This window comes from Fistularia commersonii, chromosome 18 (assembly GCF_037954325.1).
Source record: "Fistularia commersonii isolate RoL2024-O1a breed Wild chromosome 18, RoL_Fcom_v1.0, whole genome shotgun sequence".
In the NCBI taxonomy this organism is placed as follows: domain Eukaryota; kingdom Metazoa; phylum Chordata; class Actinopteri; order Syngnathiformes; family Fistulariidae; genus Fistularia; species Fistularia commersonii.
Genome location: NC_141301.1, coordinates 14,800,275 through 14,826,822, shown reverse-complemented (window position 1 = coordinate 14,826,822; position 26,548 = coordinate 14,800,275). Strand labels below are relative to the sequence as shown.

The 26,548-nt window shown below is 48.7% G+C and overlaps 3 protein-coding genes across 3 annotated transcripts; all 3 read right to left on the bottom strand.

The window, feature by feature from the left end:
* Positions 1 to 2,675: 2,675 nt before the first annotated feature.
* Positions 2,676 to 5,302, bottom strand: LOC147224535 (extracellular calcium-sensing receptor-like). Its single transcript, XM_086164373.1, has 5 exons — positions 5,060 to 5,302; positions 4,160 to 4,972; positions 3,868 to 4,095; positions 3,673 to 3,796; positions 2,676 to 3,595 (listed from the first exon to the last, which is right to left on the bottom strand). The coding sequence occupies exons 1-5, from the start codon at positions 5,300 to 5,302 to the stop codon at positions 2,676 to 2,678; spliced, it is 2,328 nt and encodes a 775-aa protein (XP_086020499.1).
* A 1,555-nt stretch (positions 5,303 to 6,857) lies between these two features.
* On the bottom strand, positions 6,858 to 9,561 carry LOC147224534 (extracellular calcium-sensing receptor-like). Its single transcript, XM_086164343.1, has 5 exons — positions 9,295 to 9,561; positions 8,408 to 9,220; positions 8,102 to 8,332; positions 7,904 to 8,027; positions 6,858 to 7,771 (listed from the first exon to the last, which is right to left on the bottom strand). Exons 1-5 carry the CDS (start codon positions 9,544 to 9,546, stop codon positions 6,858 to 6,860), a joined length of 2,334 nt encoding a protein of 777 aa, XP_086020469.1. The 5' UTR covers positions 9,547 to 9,561.
* A 2,719-nt stretch (positions 9,562 to 12,280) lies between these two features.
* Positions 12,281 to 14,935, bottom strand: LOC147224533 (extracellular calcium-sensing receptor-like). Its single transcript, XM_086164269.1, has 5 exons — positions 14,654 to 14,935; positions 13,844 to 14,584; positions 13,520 to 13,759; positions 13,327 to 13,447; positions 12,281 to 13,179 (listed from the first exon to the last, which is right to left on the bottom strand). Exons 1-5 carry the CDS (start codon positions 14,906 to 14,908, stop codon positions 12,281 to 12,283), a joined length of 2,256 nt encoding a protein of 751 aa, XP_086020395.1. The 5' UTR covers positions 14,909 to 14,935.
* Positions 14,936 to 26,548: the final 11,613 nt, after the last annotated feature.

The following is a 26,548-nucleotide window of genomic DNA, read 5'->3' as shown; positions in this document are numbered from 1 at the left end:
TCCCCATTGGACCATTTGGAGTGCACGGTGATGGATTTTAAAGAATCGTGCAACGGCAGCGATTGTGTGCCTGGACCTGCAAAAGTCCGTCCAACCACATGTATCGACTCTCCCTCCTCTGCACATGACCCAACCATCTCTGACCTTCTCTCCAAAACATCTAACATGTACCGATGGACTCATTCCCGATCCCATCCGACCCGGTCACTCCCAAAGAGAACCTCAACATCTCCATCTCTGCAACCTCCAGCTTTGCCTCCTGTTTTTGGGTCATTGTCACTGTTTCTAGATCTTTCTGGCAGATAGTCTTCGATCTCTTTGTACTCCTGACACTTTTCTCCACCTGTTCCAACCTGCTTGAACCTTTTTCTTTACCTCTTTCCCCAAACTCTCCTACGCTCTGGAACTGTTAACCCTAAGTACTTGATATCCTCCAACTTCTGGATCTCCACTCTTTTCGTCATTGTCACTCCATTTGTTATTAAACTTGAGAACCACGGTTCAACCTGAGGCGGCGCCTCCAGGTTCCTCCGGGTTCTCAGATTTCGTGGAAGCACGCAGGAGGTTCATTGGAGACCCTGAATCGTCCAAACGTGCGGGTGGTCATGTGTCTTCATGTGACGCTTGATTCTTGACTTCTAAATGTAACGGCTGACTTCAGAATGTATCACCTTCTCCATTGTTTGCTTGTTCGTTTGTTCCTTTCTTCCTTCCTTCCTCCGTCTGCTTGTTTGTTGTTAACTTATATATCAGCTTCTATTATACGCTGTTTTTCCAGGGTTGGCTGTCCATCTGGGCCTCATGCGAAGACACGCAACGCGTCACCCTTTCATCGGAAAGGGTTGCGGCACGACGGAAAGGTGGTTGAGAAACCAAAGAAATAGAAACTGCAAAATGACGCCTTCCTGACACGAAAATTCTTACTTTAATTACATTTTTAACGAAGCGGAAACGGCTTTGCCCAGAAGGAGCAGGGGGATAAAAAGCGGTAAACAATACAAGAGAAGGAGGGACACGAAAAAACAAGCTCTTCATTAAAGTATAAAGTCTACATGTCCTGACAAGGACGTCGGTTATTATGGCCATATATTTCTCCTGGAGGCAACGCGCCACCTGTTAAGCCTGTTGTCGGGTAATTGGATGGAGCAATCTGCTGCAATGCCGGTGCCCAGCACGCCTGATCTGGGGCCGAGCCGCCCTGCAGGGCCGGCGCTCCTGGGAAATAAAGCCCGCAGATGGGAGCTCATTTATCCCTGCGACGTTTACTCTTTTTTTTGCATAAGTGCACGTTCGGCGGCTATTGCATCATTGAACGGAAGTAACTCGCGATAAACAGCGACGCTCCGGGGATTTCTTCTCCCGCTGCCTTTTCGCCGAAACGCCGCGTTTGTCACGTTTGCGCTCCGTTAGAGGAAATCACATTAGAACGTTAATTCGATTTTAATCAAATCTAGTTTGCGTCTCCTTCGACCCGCAGAACTTCGGTTTCAGTCTTTGTTGAGAAACTTTATCGCGCCTAATCTGTTGATTTGCGATGACTCTCACCAAGAACATCAAAAATTCACTTATGTCCATCTACTGTCATTTGCAGCGCGTTCTACATTTTAGTTGTTTCATATATTTTAATGAAATATATTCAATTGAATATCGAATAAAATGAGAGTTCGCCTGACCGGTCAAAAAAAATCTAAAAAACAAAATGCACGTTTGATTTTCACTGCCCGAAGGTGATTGATCAACTCAATCCAACAAGATGCAATTCTAACAAATGCTCTGCTACAAATGTAGAAATGAGCATTTGAACGCAGAGAGAGAAAAAAAAAGAAATATAAAATTGGAAAAAAAAACTTAATGTGTATACGTGTATATGTTCATATACACGTATGCATGTGTGTTTGAATATACGTATGTTTGTACGTATGGGTGTATGTATGTTTATGTATATATTTGTGTCGTTTGTCAGTAATTCTTGATTTAACACAAAACACAACAGGACAGATAGTTGGGACTAATTTTATTGAATATATACAAAGACCGATTTGAGGATTGTATAAGAGAGGATTTTCGTTCAAACATTTCCTTTATTGAGTTAATATAAACTCTAGCAAAAACCCCATTTATTTCATTATACATTGAAAACAAAACCATTCGTATTATCACCCAATTCTTAATAAATATTTTCTTTTGTATTAAGGTCCATGTTTCTAGCCATCTCACAGTGTTTTTGAGTATATGCTACATCATTCTTTTTTTTTTTATTATAAATTATTTATTTGACGATCTATTTATTTATTCATGATTATATTTATCATTTTCATATTTTGTTTTTTTTTTTATTTTCATTTTTTGCACTCTTTCTTCAAGGGTTGATGCTTTGGTGAAACTTTTCTTTCACGTGTCGCCTCAGTTAAACAAAGTTAATTATTAGATGTATATTAAGAGACATATACATTTATCAGATATGTTGTAAATTTTAATTTAAATTTAATTTTATTCGCTTTTTTTTTTTTTTTTTTACATTTGGGATGGTTGTGATCTCGAGACAAGCTCAAACATCAAATAATAATTGCAGTGACATATAAGATACTTAAAAGAGAAGAGATTCTTCAGCGCCTCGCCATGCAGTTTACGTGCACGAGGGATGTTCTGCAAAATGTGTGACGGGTGACGGCGGTTCAGTGCCGGCTGTCATTGTTGGAGGACTTCCCCATGATGTGCTTCTTTGTGTTCTTCTCAGGCCTGAACAGAATGATAAAGCATTTGGGCAGAAAAATGCAGAAAAGCAGCCCGTAGCTCGACGCCAGGATGGCGAATATCTCCACGGCCACGGTGAACTTCCCGGGCGAGCTGACGTACGCCGGGACGAACGTGATCCAGACGGCGCAGAAGATCAACATGCTGAAAGTGATGAGTTTGGCTTCGTTGAAATTGTCCGGCAGCTTTCTGGCCAGAAAAGCCAGGACGAAGCAGAAGAGGGCCAGGAGTCCGATGTAGCCTAGCGCGGCCCAGAAGCCGGCGGCCGAGCCGAGGCGGCACTCCAGGATGATCCTGTCGTTGTGGACCTCCATGTTCCTGGAAGGGTAAGGCGGGTCGACGGTGAGCCAGAGGGTGCAGATCACGACCTGCACCGAGGTGAACGCCCAGACGCTGAGCCTCTGCTGGACGGGTCCGAACCACTTCATGAGGTTGCTGCCCGGAAGCGTAGCCTTGAAGGCCATCAGCACCAGTATGGTCTTCCCGAGCACGCAGGAGATGCAGAGCACGAAGGTGATGCCGAAGGCGGTGTGCCGAAGCATGCAGGACCACCCGCTGGGCCGGCCCATGAAGGTCAGCGAGCACAGGAAGCACAGCGTCAGGGAGAAGAGCATCAAGAAGCTCAGCTCCGAGTTGTTGGCTCTGACGATGGGGGTTTCTCGATGGCAGTAGAAGATCAGCGTGGTGACGGTGGTGAGAAAAACCCCCAGCAGGGAGAACATCGCCAGGAGGTTTCCCAGCAGCTCTCTGTACGACAGGAACTCCGTCTTTTTACGGACGCAGGCGTCTCTGTCCTCGTTGGACCAGAACTCAGGGGGACATTTCAAACAACCGATCGAATCTGCAAGATAAGCGGACGGTGCGCGATTTAAAGCTCGATTTTGCATCGGAATCACAAGTTTGTTCTCGATTCTTTACCGGTTTGGTTGCTGATCTCTCCGGCCGGACACGGAACGCAGTCGTAGCAGCAGACCGGTCTTCCTTTCTGAAGGACCTTCCTCGTTCCTGGGAAACAGCTGCCGCTGCACACCGACGCCGGCGCCTGCAATCGTCACATTGACGTTTTCAGCCGTTGACCGACGGACTCCCTGCGACCGTTTTCCCCCGATTTACCTGGGATCTTCCGTCCCCCCAAACGATGGGGACGCCGCTCATGATGAACTGAGCGTTCTCGGGGAGGGAAGCGTCGTAGATGCCCACCGTCACCCCTTCCATGGTTCCCTTCTTTGTCATTCGTAAATTCACCAGTTCGTATCGCGCCGGCGAGTCTCCGTTGCCGTCGAAGTAGACCCTCTCCCCCTCTTTGGTGGTGAAGCTCACGGCGCTGAGATACCGCAGGACCTGCGGGAGATCGACACGATCGAGCGGATACGAGCGGCGATTCCACCCGGAAGCTTCTCCTCACCTGCCAAGGCCGGATGTCCTTCACATCGGCGCAGCTGCCGTTGGCGAAAGGCCCTCCGCCCTCCGCGCATCTGGCCAGGTCGTCCAGAGCGTGGGCCACCGAGTACACCGCCTTGTAGACGTTATTGGTAAATCTCAGCTCCGACACGTCGGTGAATCGCGAGTCCACGTTTCGCAAACTCTCCGATCCGCTGCACGGCCGCTTCCGTCTTTCTGCCGACCCGTTCAGGGAGCAGTCGAACGTGTGCTCCCAGAAATCCCTGACGAACCGGCTTTCCGGGAAGTGCTCCGGGCGGAGGCTTCTCAGATGTTCGCCGAACCCGGCGATACGAGCCCTGCCGACCGTGAAGCCGACGGCGCCGGCCAGGACGCCGTGACCTTCGCCGTCGGCGAGGGAGTGATCCGTTATCCAGGCGTCGCTGCCGACCAGCTGCAGATCCGTGATGTTCTTCCGGTGCAGCTCCTTTGCCAGTAGCTTAACTTCTCTGTGAGACATGAAGGCCAGGATCACTTTGGAAGTGGCTTTTTCCACGGTTCGTACGATTCCCCGCAGCTTCTCCGGCCGCCCGGATGACGAGAACGCGGCGGAATACTCGATGCAAACCCCGTGCTCTCGGGCCGCCTCCGCGAAAGCGGCGATTCCGCCGAGGCCGTATTCGTTCTCCACCGCTATGGCTCCGATCCAGGTCCAGCCGAAGTGCCTGAGCAGCTTGGCCAGCGCTCGGCTCTGGTAGTAGTCGCTCGGGATGGTTCTGAAGAAGGTCGGGTACTCGCTTCTGTCCGACAGGCAGGCGCATGTGGCAAAGTGGCTGATCTGGAAATCAAAAGAGACAAACTTCTGGATGGCGACCGGAGGAGACTTTCGCCACTCCTGGTTTTCCCCTCCTCTCGGTGAACTCACCACGGGTATTTTGAAAATCCCGACGACCGGCGCGAAACCGATGGTCGGCCGGGACCCGGAGTGACCCAGGACGGCCTGGACCGCCTGGCGTTCGGCGCAGGTCTCGCCGTCCGGCCCGCTGATCAGCGCCAGCGCGGCTCTCAGGATGTCCATGGTGCCGCAGTTATCATAGATCTTGTAGCCCAGTTTGATATTGGATAGAATTCTGGGGTTTTGGTTGATCTCCTTAATAGCAAATATCATAACTTGAGCAAATTTAAACTCTCTGAAATTGAAACTGGGATGTGACATTTACAGATTATCATGGAGGTTATTTTCCAGTTGTATGCATTGTTTTTGTTAAAAATGATACAAGCATGCGTTTATCATATAAAACACAGAAACCCCTGAATGTGAAGTCATACGTACTTTTTACATTTTCTCATCTCCGGAATGGTTCGGAAGGTGCTGACGGCGTAATCCTGCCCGGTCCGGAAGGAGAACACGCCCCCGATGTTAACGTCACCGTCCCGGGACAGTTCTGGCGGCGGAGCCGAGCCGACGCGCCGGCAAACCGAAGCGCCGCGACCCGACGCCACGGCCAAGACCAGCCAACGCAGCCACAGCATGCCTGTCCAACCGGCGCCGCAGCCCGAGACCGCGGCTTTATACGCCGCTGACAACAACCTGGGGCAAGTTGTCATGGTTAAACTCCGGCCTCGGGGGAGCGGAAGAAGCCAAACGAGTAGAGCCGGGGATGTTTTTGTCCGTGGAAATGTAGGTTTTACAGAGGACTCCAAGCTATCGGGCTCTCCGTTACTATTCCTTATTTTCGTGTTGTCGTTTTTCGTGTTATCGTTTCGTGTTATCGACGCCCCGAAAGAATCGACAAACCGAAATCCCGGGGTTTTGTCGCCGCGACATCTTGAAAACCGACCTCGATAAATAGCGCGACGCCGGTTTTGAGAGCCAAACGCGTTATGTCGACAAAGACCACGTCAGGGAGATAGAAGAACGCGTGAGAGGATTCTGATGGATGAAATGGAAAGGAAAACAATTCTTAGGGAAACGTTATTGAATTTCTTCACTTGAGGCCTCGTCCCAGAGGCGTCTTCGGTTTTAAAGTTTCCCAATATAACTCAAACCTCCGTTGCCAGAACAAGAATATTTCACCTGGATGACTGAAAACTTCCTGTCTTATTTTTCCAGGATTATCACCTCATGGTTGTGCCTGATTTTGTATTTTTTTCTAATTTATCTATTGATTTGATTTGAATTTTAAATTCTTTCCAGGGTGACTATTTTCCATATAGGTTCGGGGGTTTCGGTGAGCACCTTGCACTCCATTGGTGGGCGGAGTGTGTGTGTGTGTGTGTGTGTGTGTGTGTGTGTGGATCCCAGCGTTTTGAAACCGTAAAATGATGAAAACACCATATAAATGGAGAACATTTATCCTCTCATATGTTTTCATGCGTGAAAATGCAACTTATTATAATCAGGATTTCATTAAATTCTAACTTTGTTGGAATCTTATTCTTATAAAAGTATAAATGTGAGAGTTTTTTTTTAATAGATGTGAACGTTTTTCATGGGGCGGGAAATTACACAAAAATACACCAATCCAGTCTTTTTTTTTTTTTTTTAATTATTTTTATTTAAATTTAGCTGTAAATCAGGAAATTCCAACCGGATGACTGAACATGCGATGCTACATCAGGAGAACATCTTATTTTTATTTAAATTGAGCTGTAAATCAGAGAATTCTACCAGGATGACTGAACATGCGATGCTGCATCAGGAGAACATCTGCAGAGGTTTGTCAGAGGCTTCTCGGTATCACTTTACCCATCAGATGCTGCTTTGTGTTGTTCTCTGGTTTCAGGAGGATGATGTAGCACTTGGGCAGAAAAATACAAAACAGCATCCCGTAACTGGAGGCCAGGATGGCGAAAATCTCCACGGCCACGGTGAACTTCCCGGGGGAGCTGACGTAGGCCGGGATGAAGGCGATCCAGACGGCGCAGAAGATCAGCATGCTGAAGGTGATGAATTTCGCCTCGTTGAAATTGTCCGGCAGATTCCTGGCCAGGAAAGCCAGGACGAAACACAACATGGCGAGCAGTCCGATGTAACCCAGCACGGCCCAGAAGCCCACGGGTGACCCCAGCGCGCACTCCAGGATGATCTTCTCCTTGTAATGCTTCATGTTCATGACGGGGAACGGCGGGTTGACGGTGAGCCAGAGGATGCAGATCAAAACCTGTACGAAGGTGAAAGCCAGGACGCTGATTCGCTGCTGCGGCGGCCCGAACCACTTCATGACGTCACTCCCCGGAAGTCTCGCCCTGAAGGCCATCAGGACCACCACCGTCTTCCCGAGGACGCAGGAGATGCAGAGCACGAAGGTGATCCCGAAGGCGGTGTGCCGGAGCATGCAGGACCACTCGGACGGCCGGCCCATGAAGGTCAGGGAGCACAGGAAGCACAGCGTCAGGGAGAAGAGCAACAGGAAGCTCAGCTCCGAGTTGTTGGCTCTGACGATTGGGGTTTGTCTGTAGTGGAAGAAGATGAGGGCGACGGCGACGGCGAGGCAGGCGCCGAACACGGAGAAGGCCACCAGAAGCGAACCCATCAGCTCTCTGAAGGTGAGGAACTCTATCGCTTTGGGGTCACAGTTATTCCTCGCCGCGTTTGACTTGTACTCTGGCGGACATTTGTCGCATTTCACCGCATCTGGAAGCATAAATAGTTTCAAGCTGCACAACGCGCACATCTGAAGGTGGACCATGAAAGTGCCGGCGGTGATCCTGCCCAGCAGAAACACCAGGACCGCCAGGGTGACGGCGAGGAATCCCGGCGTCTCACTTGTGCTGTTGCTGAACTCTCCGTCGGCGCAGAGAAGGCAATCGAAGCAGCAGATGGGCTTCCCCTTCACGAAGGCGCGCCGCGTCCCCGGGAGGCAACTCTCGCTGCAGACGGACCTCGGCACCTGCGGGCCGACGGAAAATATCAGACCGTGACGTCCACCGCCGTTTCCGACGACTCCCCCCGTCGTCGTCTTACTTCTGACTTCTGGCCGGCCCAGATGGCTTCGACGCCGGGCTTCATCTCGAACTGCCGGCCCTCGGGCTCGGAGGCGTCGTAGTAGCCGATGGTCCGGAAGAGAACGCGACCCGTCTCGTCCGTCTGCCAGTTGACGAGGGCGTAGCGCGCCACCGGGTCGCCCGTCTCGTCGAAGAACACCCTTTCGCCGATCTTGGTGGTGAAGTTCACCCGGGTCAGATAGTGCAGCACCTGGAAAAAGAAGACGCGGGTTAAAACGCGACCCGTCCGACCGGCGTCCCCCCGGGTCCGCTCGTCCAATCTGACCTGCCACGGCTGCACATTTTCCAAGTCGGCGCAGGCGCCGTTCTCAAACGGCCCCCGATCCTCCCGGCACGCCAGCAGCAGATGCAGAGCGTGAGCGACGGCGTAGGTGGCCTTGTAAACATTATTGAGCAAGCTGGCGTCGGAGACGTCGGTGAAGCGCGAATCGGTGCCCCGCAGGGATTCCCCGCCGGTGCAGGCGGCGGTCGGATTCCGAGGGTCGGGAGCGAGGGAGCAACCGAACACCTTCTCCCAGAGCTCCGCCAGGCCTCGATCCCCCGGCGCGGCGGAGGGTCTGCTGTCGGCCAGGAACTCCCGCAAGCCGGGAATGTGAGCGTTGAGCGCGGCGAAGCCCACCGCCCCCTGCACCACCGCGTAGTTCTCGCTGGAGGCGATGTAGCGGTAGGTGATCCAGCCCTCGCTGCCCACCCACTGCAGGCCCGTCACCTTCTGAGCGTGGAGCTCTTTGATGAGAATATCCAGATCGGTCCCGTCGGCGAACGCCACGATCACCTTGGAGGCGGACTTCTTTATGACGTCGACCGCCTCCAGGAACCACTTGTGGGGATCCGTTCTGTAAATGGCCAAAGAGTACTCGACGCACACGCCTTCCTTCTCGGCCGCGTCCAGAAAGGTGGCCATGCCGTCGTTGCCGTAGTCGCTGTTGGTCCTGACGGCTCCGACCCACGTCCACCCGAAGTGTTTTACCAGCTTTGCCAGAGCTCTGCTTTGGTGGATGTCGCTGGGTATGGTCCTGAAGAAGGAAGGGTAGTCTCTCCGGTTGCTGAGGCACGCGCACGTCGCCGAATGGCTGATCTGAAACGCGGGAAAACGCGAATCCCTGAGCGAACGCGGCGGCTTCACATTCATCCACAGCGTCCGGAACTCACCACGGGAATATGGAAGGGTCCGACGGTGCGCGCGATGCCCATGGTGGAGGTGGACGTGGTTTCTCCGATGACGGCGTGGACGGTGGAGAGCTTCCGGCAGCCTCCGTGTTCGCTCTCGTGCTCGTTCATCAAGTTCAGAGAAGCTCTGATGGACAGCGGGATGCTCGGGCACGAGTCGAAGATCCTGTACCCCAGCGTGACGCCCGGAAGCAGCTCGGAGCTGTTGTTGATCTCCTCGATGGCGAACATCATGGTGAAGGCGTACTGAAGCTCGCCCGGGTCCAAGCTGGAGAAGACGGGAGGAGAAATTTCCGTGCGTGGGGCGGACCGAGGAGCTCCCGGACCTTCTCAAATCTACAAGTCGTGTTCCTTACCCTTCACACCGGACGGTTCCCGGGTTGACCCGGAAAGCCGGGTCCACATTGACCGGGTTCTGATGGAAGGAGAAAATGCCTCCGATGTTCACGTCTCCCTCTTTGGAAAACTGAGACAGCTCCTCGGCGCCGTACGGCCGGCAGGCGGGCTTCGCCTTCCTGGCGCCCAGAAGGGCGAGAAGCACCAGCTCAGCTACGAGACTCATGGTTGAACCACCACGCCGCTCTCAAAAACAAAACCCTCTCCGCTCTCGTTATTTTATAGCGTTTTTTCTTCGGGGTATCTCAAAGCCGCGGGGGCCGCGAGCACGAATCGTGTTTCTCTCAACCAATGGCAGCGCCGTCGGCCGGACGGAAGGGCGGGCGGTCCCGCCGGACGGAGGGCGAAGTCACGATCGTTGCGATTTCGGCAAACGGGAGGCGCCGTCGAGTTCCTCTATGCAAAGTAAAAGGTTCCAGGAAATGAATACCGGCGCTTGAAGAATGCAAAGAATGCTTTTTTTTAACACCGAGTTTTTCTGTCGTAGAGTCCGCGTCCCGTCGTCTCATCTCGGACTCGTCTTTCATCGGCGTTCAGGTGAGAAGCTGCAGGGGAGGTGTGTTTACACACCTTCTTTGCAGGGGCTGCTGAACAGAAAGCGCTGCAGCGGCCATCAGGAAAACAAACATTTACTTTTAATGTTCCGCCCAAGACCACCTTTAAAATATGGAATAAGTGAACCTGTATTTGTGAGATGTGCTGCCATCATTTCTCCCTCTCTTTTAATGAAATTGAATTAAAGTAAATTCAATTTTCTAGCTATGCCTCTTTCAGAGTATTGGATAAATCCGGTAAATAATGCTGAATATTCCCAGCACGGTTCAATTATCCCTTTCCGTGCTCCGCTAATGACACCATTATAGACTCGGCTTGTTTTTTTTTTTTTTTTTTTTTGTCCGAGAGAAAATGGCTGTAAATTTCACCGCAGCTTAAAGCTTCTTCATCGAACCCCCCGGTTTCCTCTCCGATGTGGTTTCTCTCTCCTGGTGAACCCTGTTTCACAACATCTCCTCCAACGTCCTTCCAAAGGGAACCCCCTTTGCGCACTGAGGCGCTCAGTTAAGATAATATATAAACGGATTCATCCTCAAATCCATAATTTATGCGTGTAATTCCGTTTAGGGGAAAAGCGATCCGACATTAAATGTATACGTGATTTTATACGGTGGGTCATAATCTGTTTAAAAGGCCGTGCACGCGTTTTCATTTCTATATTTTCAGAAACTTGCATGTTGTTGTTTTTACTTATAATACAGGACTGACTCAGAAAATGAGAATATTGAGATAAAGTTCTTTATCTTCTGTAGTGCAATTAAAAAAACAAAAATTACTTTTTCATGATATTCTAATATTTTGAGTTATTCATTTTGTGTTTTCTTAAGATGTGAGCCATATAAAGGCTTGTAATATTTCAGTTGATTTGTAATGAATCCAGAATGTATGACATTTAATTGCACTACAGAAGATAAAGAACTTTATCACAATATTCTCATTTTCTGAGACAGTCCTGTATTTACTGTAATTTCCAGATTACAAACCGCTACTTTATTCACGTTTCGAACACTGCGGTTTAAACAACGATGCGGCTAATTTATGGATTATTTTGAGCTCACGAGTTTCACGTCGCCAAAACATTTAGCTTCGTCACATGAAACGGCCGTGAAATTGCGACTTTCGTGGTTTTAGCGCGCGGGAGGAAGACGGAGATGGCGGCCAGCTGGAGTCGGAAAAGCAGGGATTGAAAATGGATGTTATTTATTATTCATCTGTTTCATCAGATGTGCTACAGGCACTTTTCGGGAAAAAAAGCATTTCCAGTCCGTATTTGTGGATGTTACCGGTGTATATTAAATCAAAAATGAAAAAAAAAACGGTTTTATGTGTAAATATGTCACGGACACCTGCAGCTCATAGACAATATATGCATATATTTTACTTATTTTTAGCCTGCGCAGCTTCTATTCAATGCCCGACTAGCTCTACTGCACCGTACACTTTATTTTCCTCGCTGTGGGACGACAAAAGGCGCATTCTGTTCTATAACATGAGCATCGGCGGAAAGGAATAATACACTTTATATGATCTCCGGTATGTCTTTGACCTCGGCGCCCCTGCAGAGAAACCTTGTCTCAAAGACGCCGCCGGCAGGTCGGAAGACATCTTGACCCCCCGGTTGCGCCTCGGTAATCCTCCACCCACCCGCCGCAACCCGCTTTGAGCGTTTTCTCAAGTCGGGCAGTCATCTCACAGCCGCCCCGAGGATCCGGCCAATCGAACCGGTCGCGACCTCCTCGTCCACGCTTCCGTGATTTAGCACAACTCCGCTTTCCGCTCGGGCGAGACGAAGGGGTGAGAGTCGATGATGTCACAATCCCTGATGTTTTTTGTCGCTACTAGCGACAGAGATATGTTTGCAGGGCGGGAGAGCGTGGAGGGAACTCGAAGAGAAAACCCTCGGAGGAGAAAGAAGGGACAACCATAAAGATAATAACTTCTGGTCAAGTCCACGACGGAGGGATTTTTATTTCGACTATTTATTCATCGACGAACTCAACAGTTTAGTTGAATCGGGTTAAACTTTTCCCATCAGATACTTCTTTGTGTTCAGCTCGGGTTTGAGCAGGATGATGAAACATTTCGGGGCGAAAATACAGAAAAGGATCCCGTAGCTCGACGCCAGGATGGCGAATATCTCCACGGCGTCCGTGAACTTGCCGGGGGAGCCGACGTAGGCCGGGATGAAGGCGATCCAGACGGCGCAGAAGATCAGCATGCTGAAGGTGATATATTTGGCCTCGTTGAAATTCCCCGGCAACCTCCGAGCCAGAAAAGCCAGGACGAAGCACAAGGAAGCCAAGAGCCCGATGTATCCCAGCACGGCCCAGAAGCAGACCGGCGAGCCCACGGCGCATTCCAGGACGATCTTCTCCTTGTCGTGTTGGGTGTTCTTCGACGGGAACGGAGGGCTGATGGTCACCCAGAGCACGCAGATCAAAACCTGACCCAGAGAAAAGCCCAGAACGCCGAGTCTCTGCTGAACCGGCCCGAACCACCTCGTCACGTCGCCGCCGGGGAGCGAGGCCTTGAAGGCCATCAGGACCACCACCGTTTTCCCGAGGATGCAGGAGACGCAGAGCACGAAGGTGATCCCGAAGGCGGTGTGCCGGAGCACGCAGGACCACTCGGACGGCCGGCCCATGAAGGTCAGGGAGCACAGGAAGCACAGCGTCAGCGAGAAGAGCAAGAAGAAGCTCAGCTCCGAGTTGTTGGCTTTAACCAACGGGGTGTCCTTGTTGACGAAGAGCAACGTGGCCGCGAGCAGAGTGAGAAAAACCCCCAACGCGGTGAAGAACACCAGCGTTACGCCCATAAGCTCTGAAAAAGACAGGAACTCCACTTGTTTCCGCACACACGCGTCCCTGTTTGGATTGGACCAGAACTCCTCGGGGCATTTCGCGCACTCGTTAGAATCTGCAATAGAGAAATAACGTCATGCCGATCGGCGCTACGACCCGAAAGCGTGAAAGAGCCGCCGCGTCACGGTTAGTTTCAACATGACGCAGAATGCGTTGCAAGCCAGCGCCGCGTGGAGATTCCTCTGCGCCGTCTCTGCGGTACCTGTGGCGTTACTGACTTCTCCGTCGGCGCACGCCGCGCAGTCGTAGCAGCAGGACGGCTTGCCTTTCCGCAGGACCTTGAAGGTTCCCGGCGGGCAGGGCTCGCTGCACACGGACACGGGCTGTTTTAAAATGAAAAAGACGGACGCGGTGATGCGACGTTTGTAAACACAGACGCGCGTGTTTGAATAAGCGATGATATTTGCCTTTGTTCGGCCGCCCGGCCACCTGATGGCGTCCGCGTCGAGGGCGAACCTCCGCTCCGGCGGCAGGGAGGCGTCGTAGTCGCCGACGGGTCGGAAGCGGACCGAGCCGTCCGGCCCGCGCTGCCAGTTCACCACCTCGTACCGCGCCGCCGCCGCTCCGGTGCTGTCGAAGCGCACCTCCTCTCCGTTCTTTATGCGAAAGTTGACATTCTGGAGCGCCTCTACGACCTGAGGGCGGAGGAGAAACAGTGTCACCGAGCCGCATTCGTTCACACGGAGGAAAAAGAAGCCGTGGATGTGGAGGCGCTCCACCTGCCGCGGGGTGATCTCCGCGCTGCTCCGGCAGCCTCGGGTTTCAGAGCATCTCAAGATGGCGTGCAGGGAATGGGCCACGGCGTAAATCGCCTTGTAGATGTTACCGGAGTATCTCAGCTCCGCCACGTCGTCGTGGTAATCCCGAAGCGCCGTTAAATCCCGTGTTTCCCCGCAAGGCGTGGTGTCGTTGGAACGGTCGCACTGGAACGCCGTCTCCCAGAAGCCTTTCTTGAGAAAATCATCCAAACCGGCGACGCGGGTCTTCGGCACGGCGAAGCCCAGAGAGCCTCCCAGCACGCCGAAGCCGGAAGGAGTCGCCAGGCTGTCGGCGGTGATCCAGGCTTCCACGCCGATGAACTGAAGACCCGTCACGTTGCGCAGACTCAGCTGCTCCAGGAGGTCGTTCATCTCCACGTGGGCCAAGAAGCCGACGACGGCCCGCGCCGAACCCCGACGGATGGCCTCCGCCGCCTTCTGCAGCTTTTCCGGCTCCGCCCTGTGGAACTTCTCGACGTACTCCACGCACACGCCTTCCTCCCGAGCCGCCGCCAGAAAGATGGCCATGCCGTTGTTGCCGTAGTCGCTGTCGCTGTTGACCGCCCCCACCCACGTCCAGCCGAAGCGCTTGACCAACCGGGCGAGGGCTCGGCTCTGGTGCAGGTCGCTGGCGATGGTTCGGAAAAAAGCGGGGTGGTCCTTCCTGTTGCTCAGACACTCGCACGTGGCGGAATGGCTGATCTGAGAAAACAGGAAAAGCACGACAGCGACGCTTTGAAGCTGAAAACGCGGATATTCCGTCGCTCTCACCAGCGGTAGGTTGAACGCCGCGGTCGTACGTGAAAGCACAACCGTGGAGGAGGACTCCGACTCCCCGATTACGGCGTGGACGGAAGATCGGCCGGAGCAAGATCGCTCGACCGTCTCCCGCTCGCCGTTCATGAGGGCCATCGCCGCCGCCGCGGACGTCAACGTGGAGCCGCAGGTGTCGTAAACGCGGTACCCGATGGAGACGTCGGGCAGGAGGACGTCGCTCTCGTTGATCTCTTCGATGGCGAAGATCATCGTCTGGGCAAATCGAAATTCCCTGAGGTTGATCCTGGAAAAAAAATACACAAATATACGTCGCCGGCGGGAGGGAAAGCGAGGAGAAGCCGCTCGCGGGTTAAAATACCTGGAACATCTAAGAGGAGCGGGCTTCTCCGTGAAGGAACGAGGAGGGTTTGCGATTCTGCTGTGGATGGAAAAGGCTCCCCCGATGGTGACGTCCCCCGTCTTGGAAAGCAGAGGAAACGTCGGGCGTCCCAGGATGCGGCACGCCGGCGCCTCCTCTTCCTCGGACGCCATCGGGAGCCTCACGACCAACATCGCGAAGAGCGTCAGGAGCATTTTATACTCTCGGGTCCTGACGGGGCAGAACCGGCGGCGCCGACGCCGACCTGAGTTTTATAGTCTCGACAGGGGACGGCGCTCCGATCCGGATGTTTGGTGACGTCATCCAGACGTCGGCGTTGCGTGGCGTTGTTTGTTCCCGGCACGATTTTTTTTTCCTGCCATCGATCGTTTTTACCACAATTTGCGGAGTCAACCTGTTCGCTGCAGCGTCATTTGGATAAAAACTAATAATTATTTAAGAGATTGAATAGAGATTCCTGTGCATGGTGTATTTGCAAGTGTATTTGCAGTCCCTATGTCCTCTACTGTAAGTCGCTTTGGATAAAAGCGTCTGCCAAATGCAATGTAATGTAATGCTAACAAGTGCTTAAGGTAGAGAAAGTGCACAGAAAAGCGGCATCAGACATTTCTAATGATTTGAATTCATGTTGAAATGTTTTTGTTTGTTTTGCTTTCCGGATAAAATCACTCTACAGCGCAAAAATAACATTTTTTGGTTCGGTTTGTTTCTTCCCCAGGAATCATTGACACCGATCACCCATTGGATATCGATTACTCCTGATATATTGACATATGGACATATGAGATAAGATATATCACTCCCGAGTCGCACAGTATTCCCGAGAAGATATATTCCCGAGACATAATCCTAAAATATATTAAATATTTCATGGCATAAACTGGCCTTTAAAACAATGCAATTCAAAAGAAAAAAAAAAAGAAAAATTGAATCCAAAGCACAGTAAATACAGTTGTTGCCGCAGTTATTTACCATATTTATCACACTCTTACACAAACAGCTGTTTTGTTTTGCAGAGGATCCTGCAGGCTACAAGTTACGGCCTCATTTTTATCTCCGATCAAATCATCTTGTAGCATCATATTTAATTTCCATTGAATCACAATGTTGTAAACATGGAGAAAAACCCGTCCTCTCAATGAAGGTGTGTTTTCCGAGGGGTTTCACCGTTTCCAGCGTCCGTGTCCGATCGTGTTTGAGGCCCGGTCGAATCCGAAAAGGGGAATTAAAAGTCACACTTTTGACAAGCGATCAAAACAAACGTCTCGACACGCTGGATGAGCGAGGCGCCGAGCCGTGCGATATTTAATTTGTTGTCGCCGTTGTTGTTCCCGGGCCGCGGGGAGGTTTCACCCGTCGTGCCGCGGGGGGAATTAAACCAGAAGATGCCGTCGGCGAGGCCAACTAGGATCTAGGACGGTCCCTCCGGGGCTCATCGTGTCTGTCGTCTGTCTCGACACCTGCAGCCCTGCGCTGAAACGTGCCCGCCGGGACGTCGGCGACCAGGACGAAGGCCTCGGAGCTTCTGCCGAAGCACAACGAAGACTTTGATTGGCGTTCGATGCTTCGAAAACACACAAGCATCCGGTCATTTCCCGCAAGGACAATGAAGGACGTTTGAACATAGCGATGTCCGTGTTCTGGCCGCAGAAGGGAGATGGTTCTTTGTCGAAACAGAAAAATCATCTCGGACACGACCTTGTACGACAAATGTACAACGCCGTCTTCTGCAAAGACCCACCGACGGAAGCAGCCCCCGCTAACGTCCACATGAGCCTCAGTTCATCAGATCCAACAGGTTTCACTCCTTTGCCGAGCGTCACCTTTTCACGTTCCAATCCAGGTCATCCCACTAAGTTGCTCTTTTGTTCCAACGAACGACTGTTAGTACAACTAGTTTCTTCTTGCTCTGCCACTGTTCTATTGCAACGTTCATATTCATATCTTCTTCTTCTACTTTTGGCTTGTCCCTGAAACCAGACCATGAAACCAGAGGGATTCATGTTTCGTCTTCTTTTCCTTTGAGCTTTTCACTTCAGGGGTCGCTGCCACAGCCAATCAAACGTCTTCATCCAACGCTATTGTCATATCTTCTCGCTACATCCATATATCTTCCTCTTTGGTCTTTCTCTAGACCTCCTGCCTGGCAGCTCCACCTTCAGCAACCTTCTACCTGGATCTTCACCATAGTTTGGACATGAACAGAGGAGTGTTCATATCCAAACCGTCTCAGTCATTACTTTGTGGTGGACATACATGTCCTGCACCCCTGTTACAAAGTCTTCTTTTCCTTTGGGCTTTTCCCTTCAGGGGTCTCCACAGCGAGTCAACCTTCTCCATCTAACCCTTTTCTCTGGATCCTCCTCTCTCACACCAACTACCATCATATACTCTCTCACTGCGTCCATCTATCTTCTCTTTGGTCTTCCTCTAGACCTCCAATTCCAGCATCCATCTACCAATATATTCACTCTCCCCAACCATCTCAGTCTGACTTCTCTGACCTTCTCTCCAAAACATCTAACGTCCATCTGATGGACTCATTCCTGATCCTCTCCATCCTGGTCACTCCCAAAGAGAACCTCAGCATCTTCATCTGGTCTCCCCACTGTCTACTCCACCTTTCCTTCCCTTCTGGCCGTTAGTCTTCTATCAAATAGTACCCCTGACACTTTTCTCGAACCCATTTCTTCACCTCTTTTCCACCCTCTCCGTTGCTCTGGTCTGTTGACCCCGAGTACCTGAAATCCTCCAGCTTCTTGATCTCCACTCCCTGTAGCCTCACCGCTCCACCCGAGTTCCTCTCATTCACACACATATATTCTGTCTTGCTGCGACTAACTTTCATTCCTCTCCTTTCCAGAGCATACCTCCACCTCTCTAGATGTTCCTCCACCTGTTTTCTGCTCTCACCACAAATCACAGTGTCATCTGCAAACATATCTATCATCATATTTATAATAATGAGAAAATAATTTAAGTATCTAATTAAAATATATTATATTTTAGTTTGTTCATTTTTAAGATGCCATTTGAATGGGAAGATTATGGCGATCTTGTAACATCTCGATAAAACGTGTTCAGATATTTTTTTTGGTTTTAATTAGCGACCGCACGCGCAAGAACGAGGATGACGGCATGCAGAAAGAGGACGCTTTTTTTGAGCATTTAGGTTCGATTTAGGTTCGATTTTTTTTTTTTTTTTTTTCTTATAAATACAAGAAGGGCTCAAATAGACGTTGAATATTTTGCTAAAAAGTAACCCTCAATCCAACTTATTTTTTTCAGAATTCAAAATGTTTTGTTGCACACAGAAATGTCATTTCAGTTTCTCTGCATTTGTTCATTGATTTAAAAGAAAATGCAACATACATTTTGTTTAAACACAGCATAAAGCATAGCATAGCAAAAAAAAAAAAAAAAAATCATATTATACGCCGTGTTAATTTTCATCAATGTTTTAAATTTCAAAAGGGTTTTGTGGCTCTCGGTGTTTTCTTTACGGTGGAGAAAAGGGTCCAAATGGCTCTTTCAGTCCTAAGGTTGCCAACCCCTGCATTAAACTATAGAGGATAAAGAACTGAGGCAATAAAATTATTTTATAGCATAAAAACCTGACATGTATGAATATATAATTGCATTAGGATAAAAGGAGTTGCATCACATTTTTCTGTGGAGTTCAGTACAAAAAACAGTCATTCAGTAAAACCGTACAATAGCATGTGATAAATAAAGTGGATAGCATTTCTTTGTAATATTGTACATTATTATTTAAAGCATGTATGACTGTAATTTGACAAGAGAAGCGCTGTTTATTATAGACAAAAAAAATAGATTGTGATGCCATCTACTGGCAAAAAGTGCAGCTGCTGAGACGTGGATGTGCAGATGACTGAGTGAATAATCGTGCTAACAGATGGAATATTTTCGCTAAAAGGCAAAGTGTTTTTCCGAAACAGTCAAGAGGCTTTTTTGGAAATATAATATAATATACCCAGCAGGGTTTCGGTGCAATGCAGCCTTCCGTGGCTTCTCGAGTCGCCCGATGAATAATTATCATCCCCCGTCAGTGAAACCGGAGGTAATAAGCAATGACGCTTTTTCAACAGTTCAAAATTGCATTTTCTTTTATTTATTTATGGGTTTAATTAGCAGGGAGAATCCACGTTAATAATCATTCCTGTAAACGTGCCGGCGTTAGCCCAGGCTATTTCTCACCCGTCGTCCGACGGTCTCATAAATAATTATCTTCGTTCCTCTCGATAATTCGTCTCTCGTTGCGCCTCTCGTCCCTCACGTTTGCCGTGACGTAACCTTTCCTCGTCCGTGCACGGTTTCACAACTCCGTTAAAAAGCTGCTGAATGAGGAAATGCAGATGTTATCCTGTAAAATGAACTCAAATTAAAGGCTGATGATTGCAATGCTAACCCCAAATAGAAAGTTTATAGTATTTAGGTTGTGTGAGTCTTGTTGTTCCCAACGCTTATTTGTCCAAGTTTACAGAGTCGTTCTTCATTAATGCGATAACTGGCTGACGGTTCCTCTGGATGTGGAGGGTTTACTGCAAAGTAAGTGTCAATGTGTTGCAGGATTCCAGCCCATAATAATGACTTACTGACCATGAAAATACAAATGCTTGGCACGTCTTCCAGGAAGTCTTAATACCCACCGGCAGAGACGACGGACCGAGGGGCCGCGAGGCTCGGAGACGGTCGGCCCGACTTCGACGTAAGTCCCGATAAAACCTCGTCTCGAGCCTTTCCCGGGAGAGGAGAGGAAATGGAAAGACACTCAGCGGAGATAAAACACACCGGACGGTGCCAATTCAGGTATTTGTACTTTTTATTTTGCAAATATTTGTTTAATGCCAATATCATGCTTTCGTTCATTCGTTCGTCCATTCGTAGTCTGCACACTTCTCAGATTAATTTTGCTCTTGATTCATTTATTCATTTCCACTGGATTAAGCAAAGCCAATCAGGTTTTTGCGGGAGCACCTGCGTGGTCGACTGAACTAGCACTACCGACCTGAGTGCTAGCACAAAGCTAACATTACTAACCTGCGTGGTTGCACGCAGGTAACGCTGCCGACCCGCATGCTCGTACAAAGCTAGCATTACTGACCTGCTAACTCGCACAAAAGTTACATTACTTACCTGCTAGCTTGCACAAAGATAGCATTACTGATCTGCAATCCTCACACAAAGCTAACATTACCGACATGCATGCTGCACAAAGCTAACATTACTGACCTGCTAGCTCGTATAAAGCTAACATTACTTACCTGCTAGCTCACATAAAGCCAACATTACTGACCTGCTAGCTTGCACAAAGCTAACATTACTGACCCGCGCACTTGTACAAACCTGACATGACCTACCCAAAGCTAACACGAGCAACATGTGTGCTCATTCAAAGTTAGCATTACAGTTCCACATGCTCCTACAAAGCTAGGACTACCGACCGGCGTGCTTGTACAGAGCTAACAACAGATCTGCGTGCGCACTCGCACAAAGCTAACATGAGCAGCTTGTGTGCTCATACAAAGCTAGCGTCACAGACTTGCGTGCTCATGCAAAGCTAACATTACCAGCATGAGTGCTCATACAAAGCTATCACTGCCTTCCTGTGTGCTTGTACAAAGCTAGCATTACCAACCTACGCACTTGAATAAGTTGCATGACTGAACTGCGTGAGCTGTGAGCTAACATTACTGAAATGAGTGCTCATACAAAGCTAACATTACCAACTGGTATGTTCCCACAAAGCTAATATCACTAACGTGTACTTGCAAAAAGCTAACATTAACAATCTGCTTGCTAAAAGGTAACATTAGTGACCTTTCGCCCTGGAGCTCGAGTGCAGGGAGACGTACGGCTATGCAAATGAAATCGATTACAACGCGTTAATCTTCTCAGTGCATATTTTTTCAGAAATAAGTGATGCAAATGGATGCTTTTAAAATAAACATTACCTTCCACTGTCCATCGGAAGGAATAATTTGTGCCTTCCATTCTTGTTAACCTAAAACTCAATGTGTTTACAATAACGCATTCAGTTTTGACCTGTTCTTGTAAAATTACTGCAAATTAAATTTGATTTCCAGGTCGGTATGGGACACTATTCAGCCATTCAGTTTCATTAACTTGTTGTTTTTTTTTTAATTTTTTTCTAAAAAAAAAAAAAAAACATTTCCAACAAATGAAGTCATTTTGCAGCTGCACACCTGGCAGAGCAGCCTCCAGGCCTCGGGGCCAGATGTCGTCGCTTATCGGAAACACTTGCCTGTCTTTGCTTGCCCGTCCGGCCCCTCGGTCCCGGCTCGGCCCCCCCGGGGCTCCACGCGGCGCCGGGTGCCGAGCGACGCCATGACGCCGCGTCCCCTCCAGAAAACATACAATAACAGTTTTCGGTCCCGAGTGCACGCGTCGCGCCCCGATGGATGTGTTTATCTATTATTTATTAATTTCCGAATGATCGAATTAAAACAACACGTGTTGTTTTGACACGGGTTTGCGTGATGGAACATGATCACGAGAGTGCCGGGCTCGATAAACAACTTCTTTTAATTGGAAGGACTTTAATTTGGAGATTTATTACTATCTTGGAATAAGTAATGAAATGAGGGCTGCGTATCGCCTGACTGGCCGTTAGATTTTACAGCTTTATTAATATTGAATAACTTCTTTGATGGAGTATATTAGCCGTACAGGCTGAACAGTAACATTAACAACAAGAATAGCAATTTTGTGGGAGTTCACGATCCCCAGGAGAGAAATAATAAAGCATTTGCAGCTGAAGATCCGAAAGGTTATATGAAGTCAGACAGAGGTTTTATTACGAGGTGTCCAAAATCAAATGTTTATCTCAGTCTCTGCGGAGGTTTCTTGAACAAACACGTTCAAAATGATGGTATAAATGTAAATACATGTATCCTTGCTTTCTTAATGTGCAGCACACACACACACACACACACACACACACACTCACGTGGTGTCATGGAGAGGCCTCGGTTGATATGATGAGATAGCAGAATTCCTCTGTCGGATTTCTGTGGTGCAGCTGTGGTGGGGGGGGATCAAACAGAGGTTTTAGACAAATATTCCCTTCATAACTCTCTTCGTGTTTTGTGAAAAGTCTTTTATTGATGTTTTTTTTTTCTTTCTGCTTGGTCTGAATCAAACTTGAACCACTTGTGGGGATTCGCGTACATATTATAGTAATATGAACAATTCCACTACTTTCTGCAAAAATGTCAACCTCTGGAGGTGAATTCACTATTTCTCATTTCTTGTTTCCACAGCTGAAAAACTATTTTTGGAGATTTAGTCGGTCTTCTGAGTTTACTTCTGATGTTTATTCAAGGTAAATCTACACACACAGCATACCGTTGTATACATTGTGGGTGTTTTGTGTGAAGCGGTTAGCGCTTTAGCCTCACAGCAAGGTTACAGGTTCAACTCCGGTGTTTCACATGCAGAAAGTCCACGCAAGACCCAACGCTGTCCAGGTGCTTGTACAGCAGAACAAAATGGCTCACAAACAGAGCTTGAATCGACCCGCGAACCGGCCTCTCGGGAAAAGTTAGCCCTCGTTATGCCACCCAGGAAAGTGAAACAGCGATAGTGGTGGTAGGAAGAAATGAATCGGCTAAGTCAACCATCTAGACCAGGGGTGGGCAAACTACGGCCCGCGGGCCACATCCGGCCCGCTGGTCTATTTAATCCGGCCCGCCAAAGATTGGTGCAGAATTCATTCTTGATGTGAATGATTGGATCAATGAATGTGGGAACTTATTTCATTTTTGAGGCTACTTGAGAATTTTCCTGAGCTGAATGACACGGATTGACTTTTTGATTTAGCCTTTACTGTGGACATACTGACACATGAATGAGCTGGACGTGAAGCTACAAGGGAAAAAAAAAACAGTTTGTTTGAGCCTTCAAAACCAAGCTGGATTTATTATCAAAGCAAATGTCAGACGAGGCTGATATGTGATGTTAACAAATGCGTTTTGCTTTTTTTTTTAATTTGTATTATATCTTTTGGTGACCTGGCCCGTCTTTTAAATTTTCAAAAGTCAATGCAGCCCCTGAGCAAAAAAGTTTGCTCCAAAGTCCGGCCTGCGGGCCAAATGTGGCTTCCAATGTACACCGGCCCACAGCCTTTGCTATAAAATCAATTGTAAAATCTAATTTGGTCCGGCAGCCCGTTTTTCTATTTTGTATTTTTGATCTGAGCCTAAAATTGAAACAATGAAAATACTGCATTTCTCCTTTTTGATGACAAGTAATAAAAGGACGGCCCTCAGTGTTTTGTACCTGTGAAAAAAATCACCGTTAGTGATTTTCTTGGTCACAGAAGTTCATAGTGAGCATTTAATAGTAAATAACCTTGATATGTTTAATCTTTCTGAAAGTTTTTTTTTCAGGGACTTTTTCCTCATTTTATGATTGATTTTGGTAAAAATTGACTTTGGCAAAAACATGAAAAGTTTGCCATTTGTTATAAAGAATTTCATGAAATAGTTCATTTGCGTTGAACGCAATGACGGTCAGGCCGGAGGGTCGGCACCGGCGCCAAATATGGCTCTTTACCAAACGTTTGGACACCCCTGATCTACACGATCCCGAGATGAGCCAAAATTGGCCGATGAGGCTTTTTGGGGCCGGCAGACGGATCGCCGGGATTTACATTCGTGTCAATGGGAAAAATTCACGAATGGAGTCAAAGAACGAATTGAACTCGTAGGCCGAGGTGCCGCTGGGCGTCTCGATACGGCGTGCGAAGAAGAAAGCGAATGGTTGCATGACTGTCTTTGCGTCCCCGTCATCGATCGGTCCAGGGTGAACCCCATCTTTCGCCCAATGACAGCCTGGATAGGCCACCCAGACCCCCAATGACGGAATAACCGTGCCTAATCCACTACAAAATCTGAAGCGTATGCAGCAGATCAGTGGATGATGGGTATAAATACCAAAATTAGACAAAACCTTCAGGAAGGAAAGTCCAGAAGCTGCTGTCCTTTGGACCTGTGTCTCCTAAAAAGCTTTTGGTTTCCGCTCTGCTGCTCTCCCCACGGGGCCGGCGAGGTTTCGCCTCCGCAAATGTTCGGGTCGCTCCGGCGGGTTCGAAAGTATCTGGGAGGAGGAGGTTCTGAAGGAGGAAGGATTGAAAGGATCTGAGTCAACAAGTCCTTTCGGCATGGGAACATCAGCCAAGCAGAAGGCCAGAGAACCCTCCCATCCCTCCCCAGCAGGACACCGGTGTCATGATCACGCCTCGGTGACGGGTCGAATCCGAAAATGGAGCCGTTCTCGGTTGACCTGCCCGTTCCAAACTTGTGTAAAGGACTCACTTGATGGCCCGTCCTAAAGCTCTGCTTTCGACGGCGTGCTCTTCGGAATGACGCTACTTTTAACTTCATGCTCGAAACTGGGTGATTTCACCACGTCCAAAATAAAAATAAATGCTTTAATATGATGGATAATCCCCTGGTTTTCACAATTCTCTGATTTGAATCGTGACCTTGGGTTGTTTTGCAAAAGTCCCCTTTGGAAGATTAAATAAAATCCTCATTTCTTTGTCCATCATTAGCATTCTGGGTGCATGAAAGGTACGGTGACCTCCAATATATGCTGTCAGGTGTAATAACGCAGTGGCAGATACCTGACCAGTACTAGCAATTTGGCAAAATCAATAATCTCACTCTTCGTGGAAATGACCTGGGGACCCGCGGTCAATATCTTAAAGGCCAACCAACACCAAATAATACCTCCACCAGATATTGTCACATCAAAATCCCTCTGAAGATGACCGAAACCGAACTGAACCGCAACCAAAATTGTCTCTCTATTTATATCTAAATTCATATTTATTGACGCTCTGATTCAGGGGTGGGCAAACTACGGCCCGCGGGCCACATCCGGCCCGTTGGTCTTTTTAATCTGGCCCGCCAAGGATTGGTACTGAATTCATACTTGATGTGAAAGATTGGGTCGATGAATATGGCAGCTCAAACAGGAGGTTATTTTCTTTTTGGAGCTGCTTCAGAACACTTGATAATTTTCTTGAGCGGGATGACGCAGATTGGCTTTGTGATTTAGCCATTCCTGTGGACATTCTGATACATGAATGAGCTGGAGGTGAAGCTACAAGGGAAAAAACACTTTCAGCATGAAATGCAAGCAAACGTCAGAGGTTTCAAAACCAAGCAGGTTTTATTTTCAAAGCAAATGCTTGACAAATGTCAGATAAATCCGATATGTACTGTTAGCAAATGCATTTAAAAAAAAAAAATTTTTTTTACAAGTATCGTATCTTGTGCTGACCCGGCCCATTTGTCAAATTTAAAAAGTCAATGTGGCCCCTGAGCCGAAAAGTTTGCCCTCCCCTACTCTAATTGTTACGCTGCTGTGACAAATGAATTTGGGAATCAGTAAAGTTTATCTCATCTCAAACTGTCTTGGCTGGATCGCATCAAGGGCGCCCACACCAGATCTGCTGCGCAGGATAAAACTAAAATCTTAATAAAAAAGAGAAGACTTCCTATCAGAGTGGTGAATGCACACGTTCATCCAGATGGACGCGGTGGAGCCGGAGGCTTCCGATGAACCTCTGGACTCTGGGAGGAACCTGGAGAACCCGGGCCTCCCCAACCGTGGACCTTCTTCCTCATTAATGGCTGCTTTTTCTTCCCGTCTTCCATCCGTACCGTTAGCGCCTAATAGCAGCGGGACAAACAATCACCTCGGTTATCAGGACTCACATATCTGCTTCGTATAATTTCATCTTATTAGTGTTTTTTTTGTCCAATCAGCTTTTCAGAAGGGAGAATAAAAGCCTGGCAGAAGGTGTTGTGAGCGAGAGGATATTACAGGACCATAATACTTAGCGTTCTCCCTTTCAGCGCCTCGGTCTGCGTCACACCGGGACAGGGTTCAGAGACAATGAATACCTGAATGACCCGCGGTGGCGCAACAAACAACCCCTGAAAAAACCCCCTTCCACTTCCATTCGGACCGGTATTTTGCAGCCTGAAGGGTTTTCTTCCTGATAATGACGGGTACAAAACACCCGAGTGGCTAATTATTTCCACAATATTAATCCTATTTAACCCGACCTCTGAGGACGGGAGGGGAAAAAAGAAAAAGAAAAACACCTTAAAGCTACAGGCAAGTAGAAATGCCATATAAAATAAATACATTTATTTCCACGCAACAGCCATGCAAGTCCGTGTCATGCATGGTTAGACCAATGTGTCGGAAAGTGTGTGTGTGTGTGTGTGTGTGCCACCTGTCTCTTCCCATCACTGCAGGATGAGTTGGGCCTACTCAGCCATGAGATCAATCATCTTTCTCCATCCTTGTGAAAGCGCTTATTGGATTTCCTTGTTGTTGTTGTTCCCGGCTGTCCTGCTCGTCCCATTGATCAGCCGCTCGAGGGAAATTAGTTCAATTTCAGCAAAGAGGCCCGCGGCTTGTATATAAACACACACCGCAGACCGACT